General features: G+C 43.7%; 1 protein-coding gene across 1 annotated transcript in view; it reads right to left on the minus strand.

Annotated features, from left to right (window-relative positions):
• Positions 1 to 10,417, minus strand: part of LOC124620125 — a 50,742-nt gene extending 40,325 nt beyond the window's left edge. Inside the window, exon 1 of the mRNA XM_047146796.1 lies at positions 10,091 to 10,417. Coding sequence (XP_047002752.1) covers positions 10,091 to 10,417 — 327 coding nt within the window. The remainder of the gene's footprint in view (positions 1 to 10,090) is intronic.
• Positions 10,418 to 15,625: the final 5,208 nt, after the last annotated feature.

Genomic DNA, 15,625 nt, shown 5'->3' on the forward strand with positions numbered 1-15,625 from the left:
ATGTAGGAATGAGCTGCGTGAAGCAGAGCGAATGCAGGCCTCGAGCCACGAATCATGTTTTGGTTACGGACATGCTTCGCCTACGGTAAATGTAAATTGCAACGGGATGCATGCAGTGCCACAAGCTTATACTGTTTACGCTGCAACGCTAATGGAAGAAAAATTGTTGAATTCTCGGCAATTTCAGCCGTTCTCACCTGAACGAAAATCAATAAACCCGGTCGCGTTCATACGAGGATTTCGTGGAGTATTACCAAGGGCATGGACTGAAGCGCAAAATACTAGCTACGTTTCATGTTACATCCAAGGTGATGGTGCGTTATGGGCCACGGATACGATGGACAGGTGCGAAACTTACGAGGAATATGAGAAGGCGTTTCTCGCCAAGTATTGGTGCCGCGGAATGCAAGAACGATTGAGGAAAGAAGTATTTAACCCGGAACCTTTCAGTGCAAAATCTGGAAGTTTACGGCGATACTTCGAGAAGTATTTGAACAAAGCAAGATACTGGGATGAGTCTATAACGCATAAGGATATTTTGCGGATTTCAAAGGCGAAACTTCCGGTTGAAACGCAAGAAAAATTAATACACGCATCAGAGGAGAATTTAGAAGCATTTATGTCGGTCTTTGACTCTAATGACGTGATCCAAGAAGACATTAAGGAAAGAGCAGATAGATACAACTCGAACTCGCAGCAAATAATACCTGTGGAAGCCGTTCCCGCAATCAGCTGATTCAAGAAACAGTTGCGAGTCGCGCCTCGCAGCATTTTAATAATTACGGCCAACATCGTAACCCGCGTAGCGGTAATGGGAATAATTTCCGTTATGGCAAAAACAGACAGAATAGATATGCTAGGCGATACAACACAGGGTACAATGTGAATCCAAATACTACGAATTGGGAAAACAGATGCAGTCGTCTGTGCCAGTGAATAATGACAAGAGACAACAGAAACCAGTAATTACAGAAGTGAGACAGGGTGCCATTAATGCAAATGACAAGCTCGGAAAACTAATTCCGTCCGAATCGTGTCCCGGTGGAGCGGTCGAGGAAAGGCATAGTAGCTTTGGGCAGAAAGTTCGTATGATGAGATATAACGAGGGAAAGTTAATAGGAGAGGAGCTTTGTCCCGACACAAACAAATGAACGGGAAAATGCTTACGAGAACACACATCTGCAATTAAAGTTATAATAGAGGGTATTCTAGTGACAGTAGTTCTGGATACGGGCTCATCGGTAAATGCAGTATCTACGAACCTATTTAATAAATTAATGAAGAAGACCCAGTTACCGACTTTTCCTGCACAACATTGCAAGATACTGCGAGCGTTTGGCACACAATCCCAACCCGTGAGGATGCAGGCGATGCTGAAATTGAATCTAGGAAATGCAGAGATAACATGCGCGTTCCTAGTAGCTGATAAATTAATAGTCTACTGTGTTCTTGGATTAGAGACTATCTGGGAGCAGGGCGCAAAATTAGACTTCTCTATCGGGAAGATAAATTTTATGATCGACGGAGCCCTAGCCCAGGTAGACTTGCTAAGGAACGAGGGAATACATGGAAGATACTGCCGTGGGGCAAAGTTACAGTTAATAATAAAAGAGCGCCACCCATTCAAGACAATTTCGATTAGAGTAATGCAAGTAGTAGAAGTATTTGAGCAGATACAACGGAAGTTAAGTGAGCCGCAGCACTTTAAGGAAGAGCAAAGGACACAATTGTCTGCTCTATTATGCAAGTATACGAGAGTGTTCGAAAAGCAATCAGGTATCATCAAGGGTTATACATGTCGTCTGAACGTCAAGCCACACAGATCATACGAGGGCTATCCACAAAGTACATTACGTTTCCGTTTGTGTCCGTTAGGGGCGGGCCTAGCGCGGCCATCTTGGTGTCATGGCATTCCGCCGCACAGTCGGCATCCTGCCGTGCTAGTGAGAGGTTCGTGCTGTACTCCGTTGAGTTACTGTGACAGTTTGAAATGTCAGCGTTCATTGAAAATGCCGCGAAGTGTGAAGTGCGTGCTGTAATAAGGTTTCTGACTGCATTAAACTGTACACCGGTAGAAATCTATCGGCAGCTTTGTGAAGTGTATGGGGACAACATAATCACTGAAGGTGGAGTGCGTCAATGGGTCATAAAATTTAAAAATGGCCAAACTAACGTTCACGACGAAGAGCGAAGTGGAAGACCCTGCATAGTGACTGCCGAACTTGTCGAAAACGTCGATGCCGCGGTCCGTGAAAACCGTAATTTCACAATAACGGAACTCTCTATGAGTTATCCACAAATTTCACGAAGTTTGTTGGACGAAATCATTACCGAAAAGCTTGGTTACCACAAGTTTTGTGCAAGATGGATACCAAAAATCTTGACAGAGAACACAAAAATCAGCGAATGGCTGTAGCGTTAACGTTTTTTGCCGTTTACGAGAAAGATGGCGACTCATTACTCGATCGCATCGTTACTGGTGACGAAACATGGGTTAAGCATGTGAACTGCGAGACAAAATTGCAGTCAATGCAGTGGGGGCACACAAATTCCCCCCCAAAACCCAAGAAATGCATGCAGACAATGTCGTCAAGGAAGGTGATGGAGACTGTCTTTTGGGACGGAAAAGGTGTCATTTTTGTGGATTTCCTGGAAAGAGGCACTACAATAAACTCTCAAAGGTGTTGCCAAACTCTGCACAACCTCAGAAGAGCAATACAAAACAAGCGCAGGGGAAAGTTGGGCTCAAAGATCTTGCTGATTCACGACTACGCCCGGGCCCATACGGCAAACGCCACTCTTGAAGTTCTCGAATCTTTTAAGTGGGAGTTGTTTCCTCATCCGCCGTACAGTCCCGACCTGGCACCGAGCGACTTCCACTTATTCCCAGCAATGAAGAAGTGGTTGGCTATGCAGCGTTTTGATGACGACGCACAGCTTCAAGAAGAGGTAACCACGTGGTTGAAGGAGCAGGCGGCCGAATTTTACGACGGAGGAATTTCCAGGCTCGTCCATCGCTACGATAAGTGCCTTAATTTAAGTGGCAACTATGTAGAAAAGTAGTATTTAAGTGTGGCTTTCATCTGTATATAATAAAAAAATTTCCAATACTTTATTTATTTTTAATTCCAAAACGTAATGCACTTTGTGGATAGCCCTCGTACTACCATAGTTTCTATCCTGTTCCTTGGAAGCTACGCAATTCAGTGGTCCAAGAAATACAGAGGATGTCAGACTGGAATCTCACTGAACCTTAAAACAGTCCCTACTCCAGTCCGCTTCTCACTGTGCCAAAACCAGGGGGAAAAGTACGTCTAGTACTCGCTGCTCGTGTAATTAACACAATTATTGTATCAGTATGTACTCACCCAGAAAATATAAATAAGCTGATTCAAATGTTCAGTGGAATAAAGTATTTTAAAACAATTGATTTGCGTACTTCATACTGGCAGGTGAAGTTAGATGAAGATTGAAGAAAGTATACTGCATTTGTATACGTCGATAGGATTATCATTTCAAAGTTCTTCCATTTGATTTGAATATCAGTGCAGGAGTAATCATATCCGCATTGGATGCTGTTTTAGGATCTGAACTAAGGAGTCAGCTAACATTATTTGTCAGTGACATCCTGATAGCTATAGATACCTGGGAAGAACATGTGAATATACTGACACGAATATTAGAGATATTTTCTAGTCTGGGAATAATAGCGAATCTACAACAGTCACATTTCTACTTGAAGAAAATAAAATTATTAGGACATTTGATAAATTCAAGAGGTATTTTACCTGATGAAAAGAAGATCAGTGCAATAAAAAAATTTCCTGTTCCTAGAACGAAAAGGCAGTTAAAAGGATTTCTAGGTCTTGGACCGTCTTTTTGTCGATTCGTTGAGGATCATTCGAATAAATTTGTTAAGGAAGAATGTGCGTTGGTAGTGGACTGAGGAATGTCAACGAGCATTCGAAGCAATCAAGCAAGCTTTGCCCAACGCTAAGATTCTATATCATCCTGATATGTCAGTTGAATTTAGATTAATGGCTGATGCTTCATCTGTTGGTTTGGATGTATGTCTGTTCAAAATTCGAATAATAAATGGCAAGTCCATTTTTTCCCATTATCTTTCTCTACTAGGACACTGTAAAGTTACGAGAGATCTTATACTACAACAAAACAGGAGACTCTTGCAGCAGCGTGGTCGTTCAAAAAGTTTCATTATTATTTATATGCAGCAAGAACCACAGTGTATTGTGACCATCAAGCTCTTAGCTTTTCACAAACCTGTAAGCTATTACATGTGGGATCAGGAAGGTGGACGGTTGTTCTTCAGGAATACCAATTTCGTATTGTATATACCCAAGAAAAGGAGAATATCATAGCAGATGTGTTATCCCGTCTTCCAGAAGGATTAGAAGAACGCGTCATCTAGGATGAAAATGAAGAAGAGTTTCCAATATTATTGATGAGAGATCAGGTAAACCGAAGACACTATTTAGAATTATGTGGAGATATGAAGAGATTCGAACAAAGTGATCCAAGATGGATAAATATTCGACAGAAATTAGAAGCTCCAAAAGAATATAAAATAAGCTAGTACTATAAGGTAGTGAATGATGTATTACTTCATCGTCGGAGAAATATGAATCAAAATTGGTGTGTGTGTGTGTGTGTGTGTATAACTGAAGAATATAAGGAGAGGTTAATAACGTATACTCACACCAGTTGGGGACATTTTGGTGTTGTGAAATGTGCAAACAAGCTGAGAATGTACTGTTCCTTCCCAGACTTATGTAGGAAAATATGGAGGGTACGGAGAAAATATGTAATATGTCAGAATACAGAACCGAAAAACAGAGATGGTATAGGCCTGTTACTATTCGATCGTTCCTGAAGGACCGCTAGCTGTTTTATCGGTCGATTCTCTGCGGACCGTTACCGATGGCCGATCCAGGCTGTAAATACATTGTAGCTTTTTTGGACGTATTTATCAAATATGTACAATTCTGTCCAATGAAAACTGCTACAGCAGCATCAGTTCTGAATCGTCTATTCAGTGACTACATTCCGCGCGTTGGGAAGCCGAGCTCAGTTTTATCCGACCGACAAACTGGTTATAACAGCATTAATAACTCTCACCAAAAAGGCAAGAAAAAGGAAGATAGACTAATGTATGAAGCACCATTTGAGATTATTAGGATACCAAATCCAGGAGCATATCAATCAGGACATCCTGAAACAAGAAATTTAAAGGGATTATATCCCCATCATGATTTTAAGAAGTTTCATTCCTGAAGAAAAGAAGGAATGACAGAGAAAGAAAATAATTTTAACTAAGAATAATACAAGCAAGTTTTTTTTATAATTTCAGGTAAACGTATGATGATTCAATAGAATTGCATAAGAGATGATTCATAGTGATTATGTAAAAATTATAATTTGTTCAGCAAAATAATTTTTAGTTTTATTAAGGAAATGTTAGTTATGATGTTTCTTAATTTCAGTTAAGACTATAGTTATGAGTGGATACCTCTTTCAGTTTTTTTAATGAGAATGTTAGTATTAGGTATATGAGAATATTCACGTCAAGAATATACGAGTACATATATTCAAGACAACGGTATATGGCTAGAGATGATTAAATATTTTCAAGACAAAAGTCAGTTCGCTTTGTGGAGCTTATCCGAAATTTGGTTGAGATAGATTACAAACGAGGATATTAGGAAAGACAATGCTGGAACAGGTTGAAAGAGATATATGTGATCCTTGTGGGATGTTTGAAATTAAATTGTCATTATTTAAAGTAAGAGGTATGACAACAGATTAAGAGAACCAACTGGGCTGAATTTATGTACATTTGGGGGTGTTGTTGTTGTTGTGGTCTCCAGTCCTGAGACTGCTCTCCATGCTACTCTATCCTGCGCAAGCTTCTTCAACTCCCAGTACCTACTGCAACCTACATCCTTCTGAATCTGCTTAGTGTATTCATCTCTTGGTCTCCCTCTACGATTTTTACCTTCCATGCTGCCCTCCAATACTAAATTGGTGAGCCCTTGATGGCTCAGAACATATCCTACACACCGATTCCTTCTTCTAGTCAAGTTTTGCCACAAATTCCTCTTCTCCCCACTTCTGTTCAATACCTCCTCATTAGTTATGTGATCTACCCATCTAATCTTCAGCATTCTCTTGTAGCACCACATTTCGAAAGATTCTATTCTCTTCTTGTCCAAACTATTTATGATCCATGTTTCACTTCCATACATGGCTACACTCCATACAAATACACTCCTGTAAATTGAAATAAGAACACCGTGAATTCATTGTCCCAGGAAGGGGAAACTTTATTGACACATTCCTGGGGTCAGATACATCACATGATCACACTGACAGAACCACAGGCACATAGACACAGGCAACAGAGCAAGCACAATGTCGGCACTAGTACAGTGTATATCCACCTTTCGCAGCAATGCAGGCTGCTATTCTCCCATGGAGACGATCGTAGAGATGCTGGATGTAGTCCTGTGGAACGGCTTGCCATGCCATTTCCACCTGGCACCTCAGTTGGACCAGCGTTCGTGCTGGACGTGCAGACCGCGTGAGACGACGCTTCATCCAGTCCCAAACATGCTCAATGGGGGACAGATCCGGAGATCTTGCTGGCCAGGGTAGTTGACTTACACCTTCTAGAGCACGTTGGGTGGCACAGGATACATGCGGACGTGCATTGACCTGTTGGAACAGCAAGTTCCCTTGCCGGTCTAGGAATGGTAGAACGATGGGTTCGATGACGGTTTGGATGTACCGTGCACTATTCAGTGTCCCCTCGACGATCACCAGTGGTGTACGGCCAGTGTAGGAGATCGCTCCCCACACCATGATGCCGGGTGTTGGCCCTGTGTGCCTCGGTCGTATGCAGTCCTGATTGTGGCGCTCACCTGCACGGCGCCAAACACGCATACGACCATCATTGGCACCAAGGCAGAAGCGACTCTCATCGCTGAAGACGACACCTCTCCATTCGTCCCTCCATTCACGCCTGTCGCGACACCACTGGAAGCGGGCTGCACGATGTTGGGGCGTGAGCGGAAGACGGCCTAACGGTGTGCGGAACCGTAGCCCAGCTTCATGGAGACGGTTGCGAATGGTCCTCGCCGATACCCCAGGAGCAACAGTGTCCCTAATTTGCTGAGAAGTGGTGGTGCGGTCCCCTACGGCACTGCGTGGGATCCTACGGTCTTGGCGTGCATCCGTGCGTCGCTGCGGTCCGGTCCCAGGTCGACGGGCACGTGCACCTTCCGCCGACCACTGGCGACAACATCGATGTACTGTGGAGACCTCACGCCCCACGTGTTGAGCAATTCGGCGGTACGTCCACCCGGCCTCCCGCATGCCCACTATACGCCCTCGCTCAAAGTCCGTCAACTGCACATACGGTTCACGTCCACACTGTCGCGGCATGCTACCAGTGTTAAAGACTGCGATGGAGCTCCGTATGCCACGGCAAACTGGCTGACACTGACGGCGGCGGTGCACAAATGCTGCGCAGCTAGCGCCATTCGACGGCCAACACCGCGGTTCCTGGTGTGTCCGCTGTGCCGTGCGTGTGATTATTGCTTGTACAGCCCTCTCGCAGTGTCCGGAGCAAGTATGGTGGGTCTGACACACCGGTGTCAATGTGTTGTTTTTTCCATTTCCAGGAGTGTACTTTCAGATATAACTTCCTGACACTTAAATGTCTCTTCATCAGAAACGCTTTCCTTGCCATTGCGTCTACATTTTATATCCTCTCTACTTCGACCATCATCACTTATTTTGCTCCCCAAATAGCAAAACTCCTTTACTACTTTAAACATCTCATTTCCTAATCTAATTTCCTCAGCATCACCCGACTTAATTCGACTACATTCCATTATCCTCGTTTTGCTTTTGTTGATGTTCATCTTATATCCTCCTTTCAAGACACTGTCCATTCCGTTCAACTGCTCTTCCAAGTCCTTTGCTGTCTCTGACAGAATTACAATGTCATCGGTGAACCTCAAAGTTTTTATTTCTTCTCCATGGATTTTAATACCTACTCCGAATTTTTCTTTTGTTTCTTTTACTGCTTGCCCAATATACAGATTGAATAACATTGGGGAGAGGCTACAACCCTGTTTCACTCCCTTCCCAAACACTGCTTCCCTTTCATGCCCCTCCACTCTTATAACTCCCATCTGGTTTCTGTACAAACTGTAAATAGCCTTTGGCCCCCTTATTTTACCCCTGCCACCTTCAGAATTTGAAAGAGAGTATTCAAGTTAACATTGTCGAAAGCTTTCCCTAAGTCTAGGAACGCAGGTTTGCCTTTCCTTAATCTTTCTTCTAAGATAAGTCTTAGGGTCAGTATTGCCTCACGTGTTCCAATATTTCTGCGGAATCCAAACTGATCTTCCCCGAGGTCGGCTTCTACCAGTTTTTCGTCTGTAAAAAATTCGCGTTAGTATTTTGCAACCGTGACTTATTAAACTGATAGTTCGGTAATTTTCACATCTGTCAACACCTGCTTTCTTTGGTATTGGAATTATTATATTCATCTTGAAGTCTGGGAGTATTTCGCCGGTCTCATACATCTTGCTCACCAGATGGTAGAGTTTTGTCAGGACTGGCTCACTCAAGGTTGTCAGTAGTTCTAATGGAATGTTGTCTACTCCAGGGGCCTTGTTTCGACTCAGGTCTTTCAGTGCTCTCTCAAACTCTTCACGCAGTATTCTCCCATTTCATCTTCATCTACATCCTCTTCCATTTCCATAATATTGCCCTCAAGTACGTCGCCCTTGTATAAACCCTCTATATACTCCTTCCACCTTTCTGCTTTCCCTCCTTTGCTTCTACAATACCTTCATTTAGTTCTCAATCGCATCGTAATTAAACTGGCTTCCTACAGAGTATTTTTAAATACAGAAATTTTCTCTATTATTATAAGTTTTGCTAATAAATTATGACAGTACCTTGTATCTCTTATTTTGTCTAAGAGGCGATGACGTATGAATTGTTCTTCGGATTCTGTGTAGAAGTTTTGTCGCCGTGCAGTTATATGTCCTTCATTTCCTTGTTGTAGATTCTTTTTCCGTAAGGCTCTTTCGGGACATAACTTGAAATAATTTTTGATACACATTTTTCTCTTCTGTAACTCACTTATTATTTCATTTCATGGAATTACCCGTACTGCAGTGGCGTCTTTCAGGCTTCAGCCATCTTGTGCATGAGATCCTGCACACATTAGCGCACGATTGATCCAGAAGTGTACCTCCTCTGGTTCCTATTATGTTCTTCCCATCCTCACATAGTGCTGTATTTCATTATTTTACCCTTTGTATTTCCTTACTTTACGTGACTTATTTTCAGTTACGGGTTCATCCATAGCGCGATATTTTATATTACTTCTATAGCCTCATGTGTGAAACTATATCCTGTAAGGGTTTTCGTTTTGATGTTAATGGCTACATTACGTTTGCAGTCAGTAGATTTTGAGGTGACTATTCAAAATCCACCAGTTTATGGTAGCTTCTCCATCCAGTCATTATGGAAAAAAATGAAAGTGATCTTTGAATACATCGAGTATTACAAACAATCTGGACCTTGCATGAATTAAGCTAATAAACCTGCAGAAAATATTTCACTGTTTACGAAGTTATTTGCCCTGCCTCTTGTAGACAAATCCTCAAGTCGGTATCCCTATGGTAGTTATTTACTTATCCTTGCACGTTAAAAAAAGTGGTTCAAATGGCTCTGAGCACTATGGGACTCAACTTCTGAGGTCATCAGTCCCCTAGAACTTACAACTACTAAAACCTAACTAACCTAAGGACATCACACACGTCCATGCCCGAGGTAGTATTCGAACCTGCGACCGTAGCAATCGCGCGGTACCGGACTGAAGCGCCTAGAACCGCTCGGCCACCGCGGCTGGCGCGCACATGTCGCTTGTGACCGCAACCTGACTATGAAAGACGAGCATGGAGGTTCAAAATAAATCCAAAGTGCACAGCGCCAGCTTTCAATGTGCCCAGCGTGGCTGGACTTCGCCTCACTCGGTTCAGATACTGACCTGAAGAGCGAGCCGGTGGAAGTCGTGCTCACGGATTGCGATGTGCACCAGGCGGACGAGCCAGGTGCCGGTGGTGTCCGAGACGCTGAGCGTCAGCGTGAAGACGTCCAGGTCGGCGGTGCCCTGGCGGCAAACCACGGCGATCTCGGAGCAGAAGAAGGACAGGGAGATGGCCGCCAAGACGAGGGTACACAGCCGGAAGAGGAGAGCTGAGCCAGCGACGCTGCGCGGGTGCCTCATGATGGCCGTCCAATGGAGTGGTGCAAGCAGGTAGCCCAGGTCGCTGGCCGCCTCTGCTGCCCCCACCGTCGCCTCCGCTGCTGTCATGGCGACCAATCCCTACGCATACAGCATTGATCGGCACTGTTTCAGGCTAGAGATCAGTCAGGAATAATACTCTACAGACAAAGATCGATTTAATAGACAACTGGCCATTAAAATTGCTACACCACGAAGATGACGCGCTACAGACGCGAAATTTAACCAACAGGAAGAAGATGCTGTGATATGCAAATGATTAGCTTTTCAGAGCATTCACACAAGGTTGGCGCTGGTGGCGACACCTACAACGTGCTGACATTAGGAAAGTTTCCAACCGATTTCTCATACACAAACAGCTAGCTTATCGCGATTGCGGTTTATCGTATCGCGACATTGGTGCTCGCGTTGGTCGAGATCCAACGACTGTTAGCAGAATATGGAATCGGTGGGTTCAGGAGGGTAATAAGGAACGCAGTGCTGGACCCCAACAGCCTCGTATCACTAGCAGTCGAGATGACAGGCATCTTATCCGCATGCCTGTAACGGATTGTGGAGCCACGTCTCGATCCCTGAGTCAACAGATGGGGACGTTTGCAAGACAACAACCATCTGCACGAACAGTTGGACGACGTTTGCAACAGCATGGCAGCGACTACCCTTGACGCTGCATCACTGACAGGAGCGTCTGCGATGGTGTACTTAACGACGAACCTGGGTGCACGAATGGCAAAACGTCATTTTTTCGGATAAATCCAGGTTCTGTTTACAGCATCATGATGGTCGCATCCGTGTTTGTCGACATCGCGGTGAACGCACAGTGAAAGCGTGTATTCGTCATCATCATACTGGCGTATCACCCGGCGTGATGGTACGGGGTGCCATTGGTTACACGTCTCGGTCACCTCTTGTTCGCATTGACGGCACTTTGAACAGTGGACGTAACGTTTCAGATGTGTTATTACCCGTGGCTCTACCCTTCATTCGACCCCTCTGAAACCCTACATTTCTGCAGGATAATGCACGACCGCATGTTGCATGTCCTGTACGTGCCTTTCTGGATACGGAAAATGTTCGACTGCTGCCCTGGCCAGCACATTCTCCAGATTGCTCACCAATTGAAAACGTCTAGCCAATGGTGGCCGAGCAACTGGCTCGTAACAATGCGCCAGTCACTACTGTTGATGAACTGTGGTATCGTGTTGAAACTGCATAGGCAGCTGTACCTGTACACGTCATCCAAGCTCTGCTTGACTCAATGGCTAGGAGTATCAAGGCCGTTATTACGGCCAGAGGTGGTTGTTCTGGGTACTGATTTCTCAGAATCTATGCACCCCAATTGCGTGAAGATGTAATCACATGTCAGTTCTAGTGTAATATATTTGTCCAATGAATACCCGTTTATCAACTGCTTTTCTTCTTGGTGTAGCAATTTTATTTGCCAGTGGTGTACGTTGTACAGCCAGGAGCAAATAAAAGTGGCCCGGATGAGTGGATACGATTGGACGCGAATGCTTGCTTATAACCACACACCGTGACGCGCACACCACTTGCACGTCCGCCACGTGATCCAGTGCGGGCTGTGTCAGTGTGAGTGGAGTAGTCCAAAGGGAGCGATGGTACTCACAATGGAGCAGCCGGTGTTTGTTGTGGTAAGTTACATGTCAACGAAGTCGTTAATGGTGTCAGAAATGTGCGCTCGCCCCAAAAAATGTGGCTGCAGTTCACCCGAAAATGCTTCAGAGTCCTACAAGTTCAACCTGATGCCTGTCGCAAGAGACTGGCATATCAAGTCGATCATGCGGACGAATACTCCACGTGGACCTGCGCGTTAATCCCGAAAGAGTGTCTGTTGTTCATGCTTTAAAACCAGCAGATGCTTCTCAGTGCCTCCAGTTCTGCCGGCCGCTGTGGTCTCGCGGTTCTAGGCGCGCAATCCGGAACCGTGCGACTGCTACGGTCGCAGGTTCGAATCCTGCCTCGGGCATGGATGTGTGTGATGTCCTTAGGTTAGTTGGGTTTAAGAAGTTCTAAGTTCTAGGGGACGGATGACCACAGTAGTTGAGTCCCATAGTGCTCAAAGCCATTTGAACCTCCAGTTCTCTGAGTGCTTGTTCACTGAGTTAACAATGAATGACTTGGACATGGATCTGTTCTTTTTGTCTCATGAAGCCTGTTTTCACCTGAGTGGTTATACCAACTCACAGAACCGTAGGTTTTGGCAGTGGAAAAGCGGCATAACTTCCACGAAACGCCACTGCATGTGTTTGGGGTTTTGCATGCAGCATTACTGGTATCGCGTTTTTTCATCAGATGCTAATTTTGGCAAGTTGTACTGCCTACATTTTGAAACCATTTGCGGCAGCATTAACGGTGGTGGGAAAGACCTACAGTTACTTCCATCAGGATGGAGCAACTGCCCATACAGCCAGCTGACCATTGGAGCACATTTACGCAATCTTCACATATGACAGAATTGTTAGCAGAGGTCAGTCTGGTCGCTGCCCATCCTGGCCACCCACGTCACCTGATCTGCCCGTGTATTTAAGATGTACCGCCACAACCCTAACAGTCCTCGACAACTGCAACAGAACATTTTGGATGAGACTGTAGGAATTCCAGCACTCCAGCTTCGATTCTTCTTCAGCAACTTGCTGACCAGGGCTCAAAAGTGCCAAGAGATGAATGGTGATCGCTTTCAACATCTGCTATAGTCATTTTCCTCTACTTTATTTCCTTGTATCCTTGAATTCTGTTCTTCTGGCCACTTTTATATTCCCCACCCTCTACATTTTCATCTTAAATACCTGAAGGTAGCAATGCAATAACGTTGTACAGGTGCGGGAAGAGTGGGCTGTTGCATCCCGCTTCTGGCGACAACTTGCAGGAGGTCGAGCGGATGGACTTATCAGGTGGGCGTCCAGGGCTGACGTTACATGACAGAGAAGGAAATTAGGTCAAATAACGAGAATATACTTCAGACAATGGGATCGATGGGGCGCACCTGGGGTCGGAAGTTACCAGGTGGAGGCAAGTCTAGGAGGTCGACTAAAATAAATACGGTGAGTGACGGGGCAAGTGGCGGTTCATGTTAAGATTTGTTGGTCATGGGGTGCAGAGCCAAGGATTTGCGTCTCGAGAAAGATGTCTGTTCCACATGAGGGCTCGATCACAAGCGAGAGAGCAAATGTGTTCTGCTCCGCAGAAACATCCACCGTCCACGCAAGTGACCTGCATCCTACGCACTTACTGACTAAACCGAATGTGTGCATCTGCTTGCAAACATCAGCAGAGGGCCGAGCGCGTCTTTTGTCAGAAACTTAGACCAGACAGAAATGCCTCGGTTCTGAAAGGCAGGCAACTTGGGTCACGTAGGCGCAGCCGAAATTGCTCTGGGCAAAAACTTGTAAAAACTGGGCTCGGGCCATTAAAATAAAATTTTTTAAACCAATTACTTTAAATATTCCTTGACTGGCTGCCACCTTATCCAACGTCCATGAACAGGACGTTTGGAATAGCTGCTCATCTGACTCGTAGGACATGCAGCTGCAGTACCTCATTTATGTTCTTCTGGACGTTAATAGAATTCTTCAGACCGCCAAAGATGACGTGAGGATCCGTGTATCATTTCAGTGCGTTCTTATACCAGTATCTGAATACTACCAAACCTCTTTCTTTGAACAGTGATCCTATGACAGTGGCGACTATCATTTTCTCTCCAGACAACGTACGACGAGAAACAATTTGTAAACTGATGCGAAATGACTAAAATGACATTACTTAGTCCATTCACGGTCCAGTCTCATTTTGAAATTCCTTCATCCATTTATGGTCAAATCTCGATTTGTGAAATTTCTGAGGGAGCAGAAATGTCGGCGCACAATTTTATGTGTACAGTTAATGATACAAAGTCTAGGGTGACGTTGTCTGGCCCACCCAGAATATTTACACCAGATCGGAACCTACAGCAGCGGCTTGAAACGACAATTTATGATGCATTTAACGGCGAAGCGATGGAGGATGCGACGACCCACCTGACGTTAAGAACCATTACAAACATTTGAACTTTAAAAATGTCAAATTAAGTGCACTTTTCTATAACTGCAACGATGTTACACTGTAGATAAATGTCTGAGAAAGAAGATCATTGAATAATAATTACTTTTTGTCATCTTCTTCTTATGGCTCCTCATCGAAAATGAGGCGCGCTGATACAATAATGCAATGATAATGTCTAGGTTGTATGATCCGGTTTTTGTCTTTCAGATAAATTGTATCGATCCTTCTGTTTATTTCAATTATTTCACATATAATATTTTTGTTACTCCAGCATCATGAAATTACAACTGCTCAATATGGCAATATTTGCCAACAACAACCAGTCACTCTCCCGCGAAATTCGTACTTCAGCTTCATCTTACAACAGAGCAGAAGCGATTCCTATTCCTGGGCCAGGAAGACTACAGAAACAAAACTCGCAGCACAGCGATCTTACAGTCTATCGACTTTTTTAAATCCAGAGATATTTGTAAATGATTAATTATTTTCTTCACAATTTTATTCAAATTTATACTAGAATAAATTACGGAAATAGCAGTACGTACTGAAAATAATTTCAAAAGTAATTACAGTTTTGAAAATATAAATATCTGTATAATTTGGAACATAATTAAGTTAAGAATTTTACATCGGATTCATCGTTTGAGTACAAATTTTTATATTTGAATATAAATAAAATAATACTTTATAACTATAACACATAAATTTATGTTAATTCAAAAACAATAGTCTGTGTATCGGATATTCCAAGAATATCTATGTATTGAGTATTCCCATTGTTTGAGTGTATCAAATATTGTTGTTCGTGGTTCAAATAGAATACTAGACCAGTTCCATTACATGGTGCACTATAAATAACAGAGTAAAAATGGATTTTTGTTGAGAAGAGTGTAAAAAAGGGGATAAAGTAATTCTCAGCTAAAACTATACTTCTTCATTGCGGTTACCACAACCATACATTCATTAAATGAATGTAACATTTTCTCATTTACACTGTATTTATTCAAATTTTTCTTCGGTCCGCAAAACGTAGCGGCTTTTTAAGCCATTACCATGTGTTTATCTACGAAAATGTGTCATTGTTTAAAAATGGCAGTGTTTTGACATTATGTGCTGTTGTTCGTTTTGCCTTTGCCTTACGAATTTCAGTGTTCTTGATGATCTGACAGATAATTGGTGCACATTTCCCGCATAAGTAGAAAATGCTGCATTCATTTA

The sequence above is a fragment of the Schistocerca americana genome, chromosome 6, assembly GCF_021461395.2.
Source record: "Schistocerca americana isolate TAMUIC-IGC-003095 chromosome 6, iqSchAmer2.1, whole genome shotgun sequence".
NCBI classification, from domain to species: domain Eukaryota; kingdom Metazoa; phylum Arthropoda; class Insecta; order Orthoptera; family Acrididae; genus Schistocerca; species Schistocerca americana.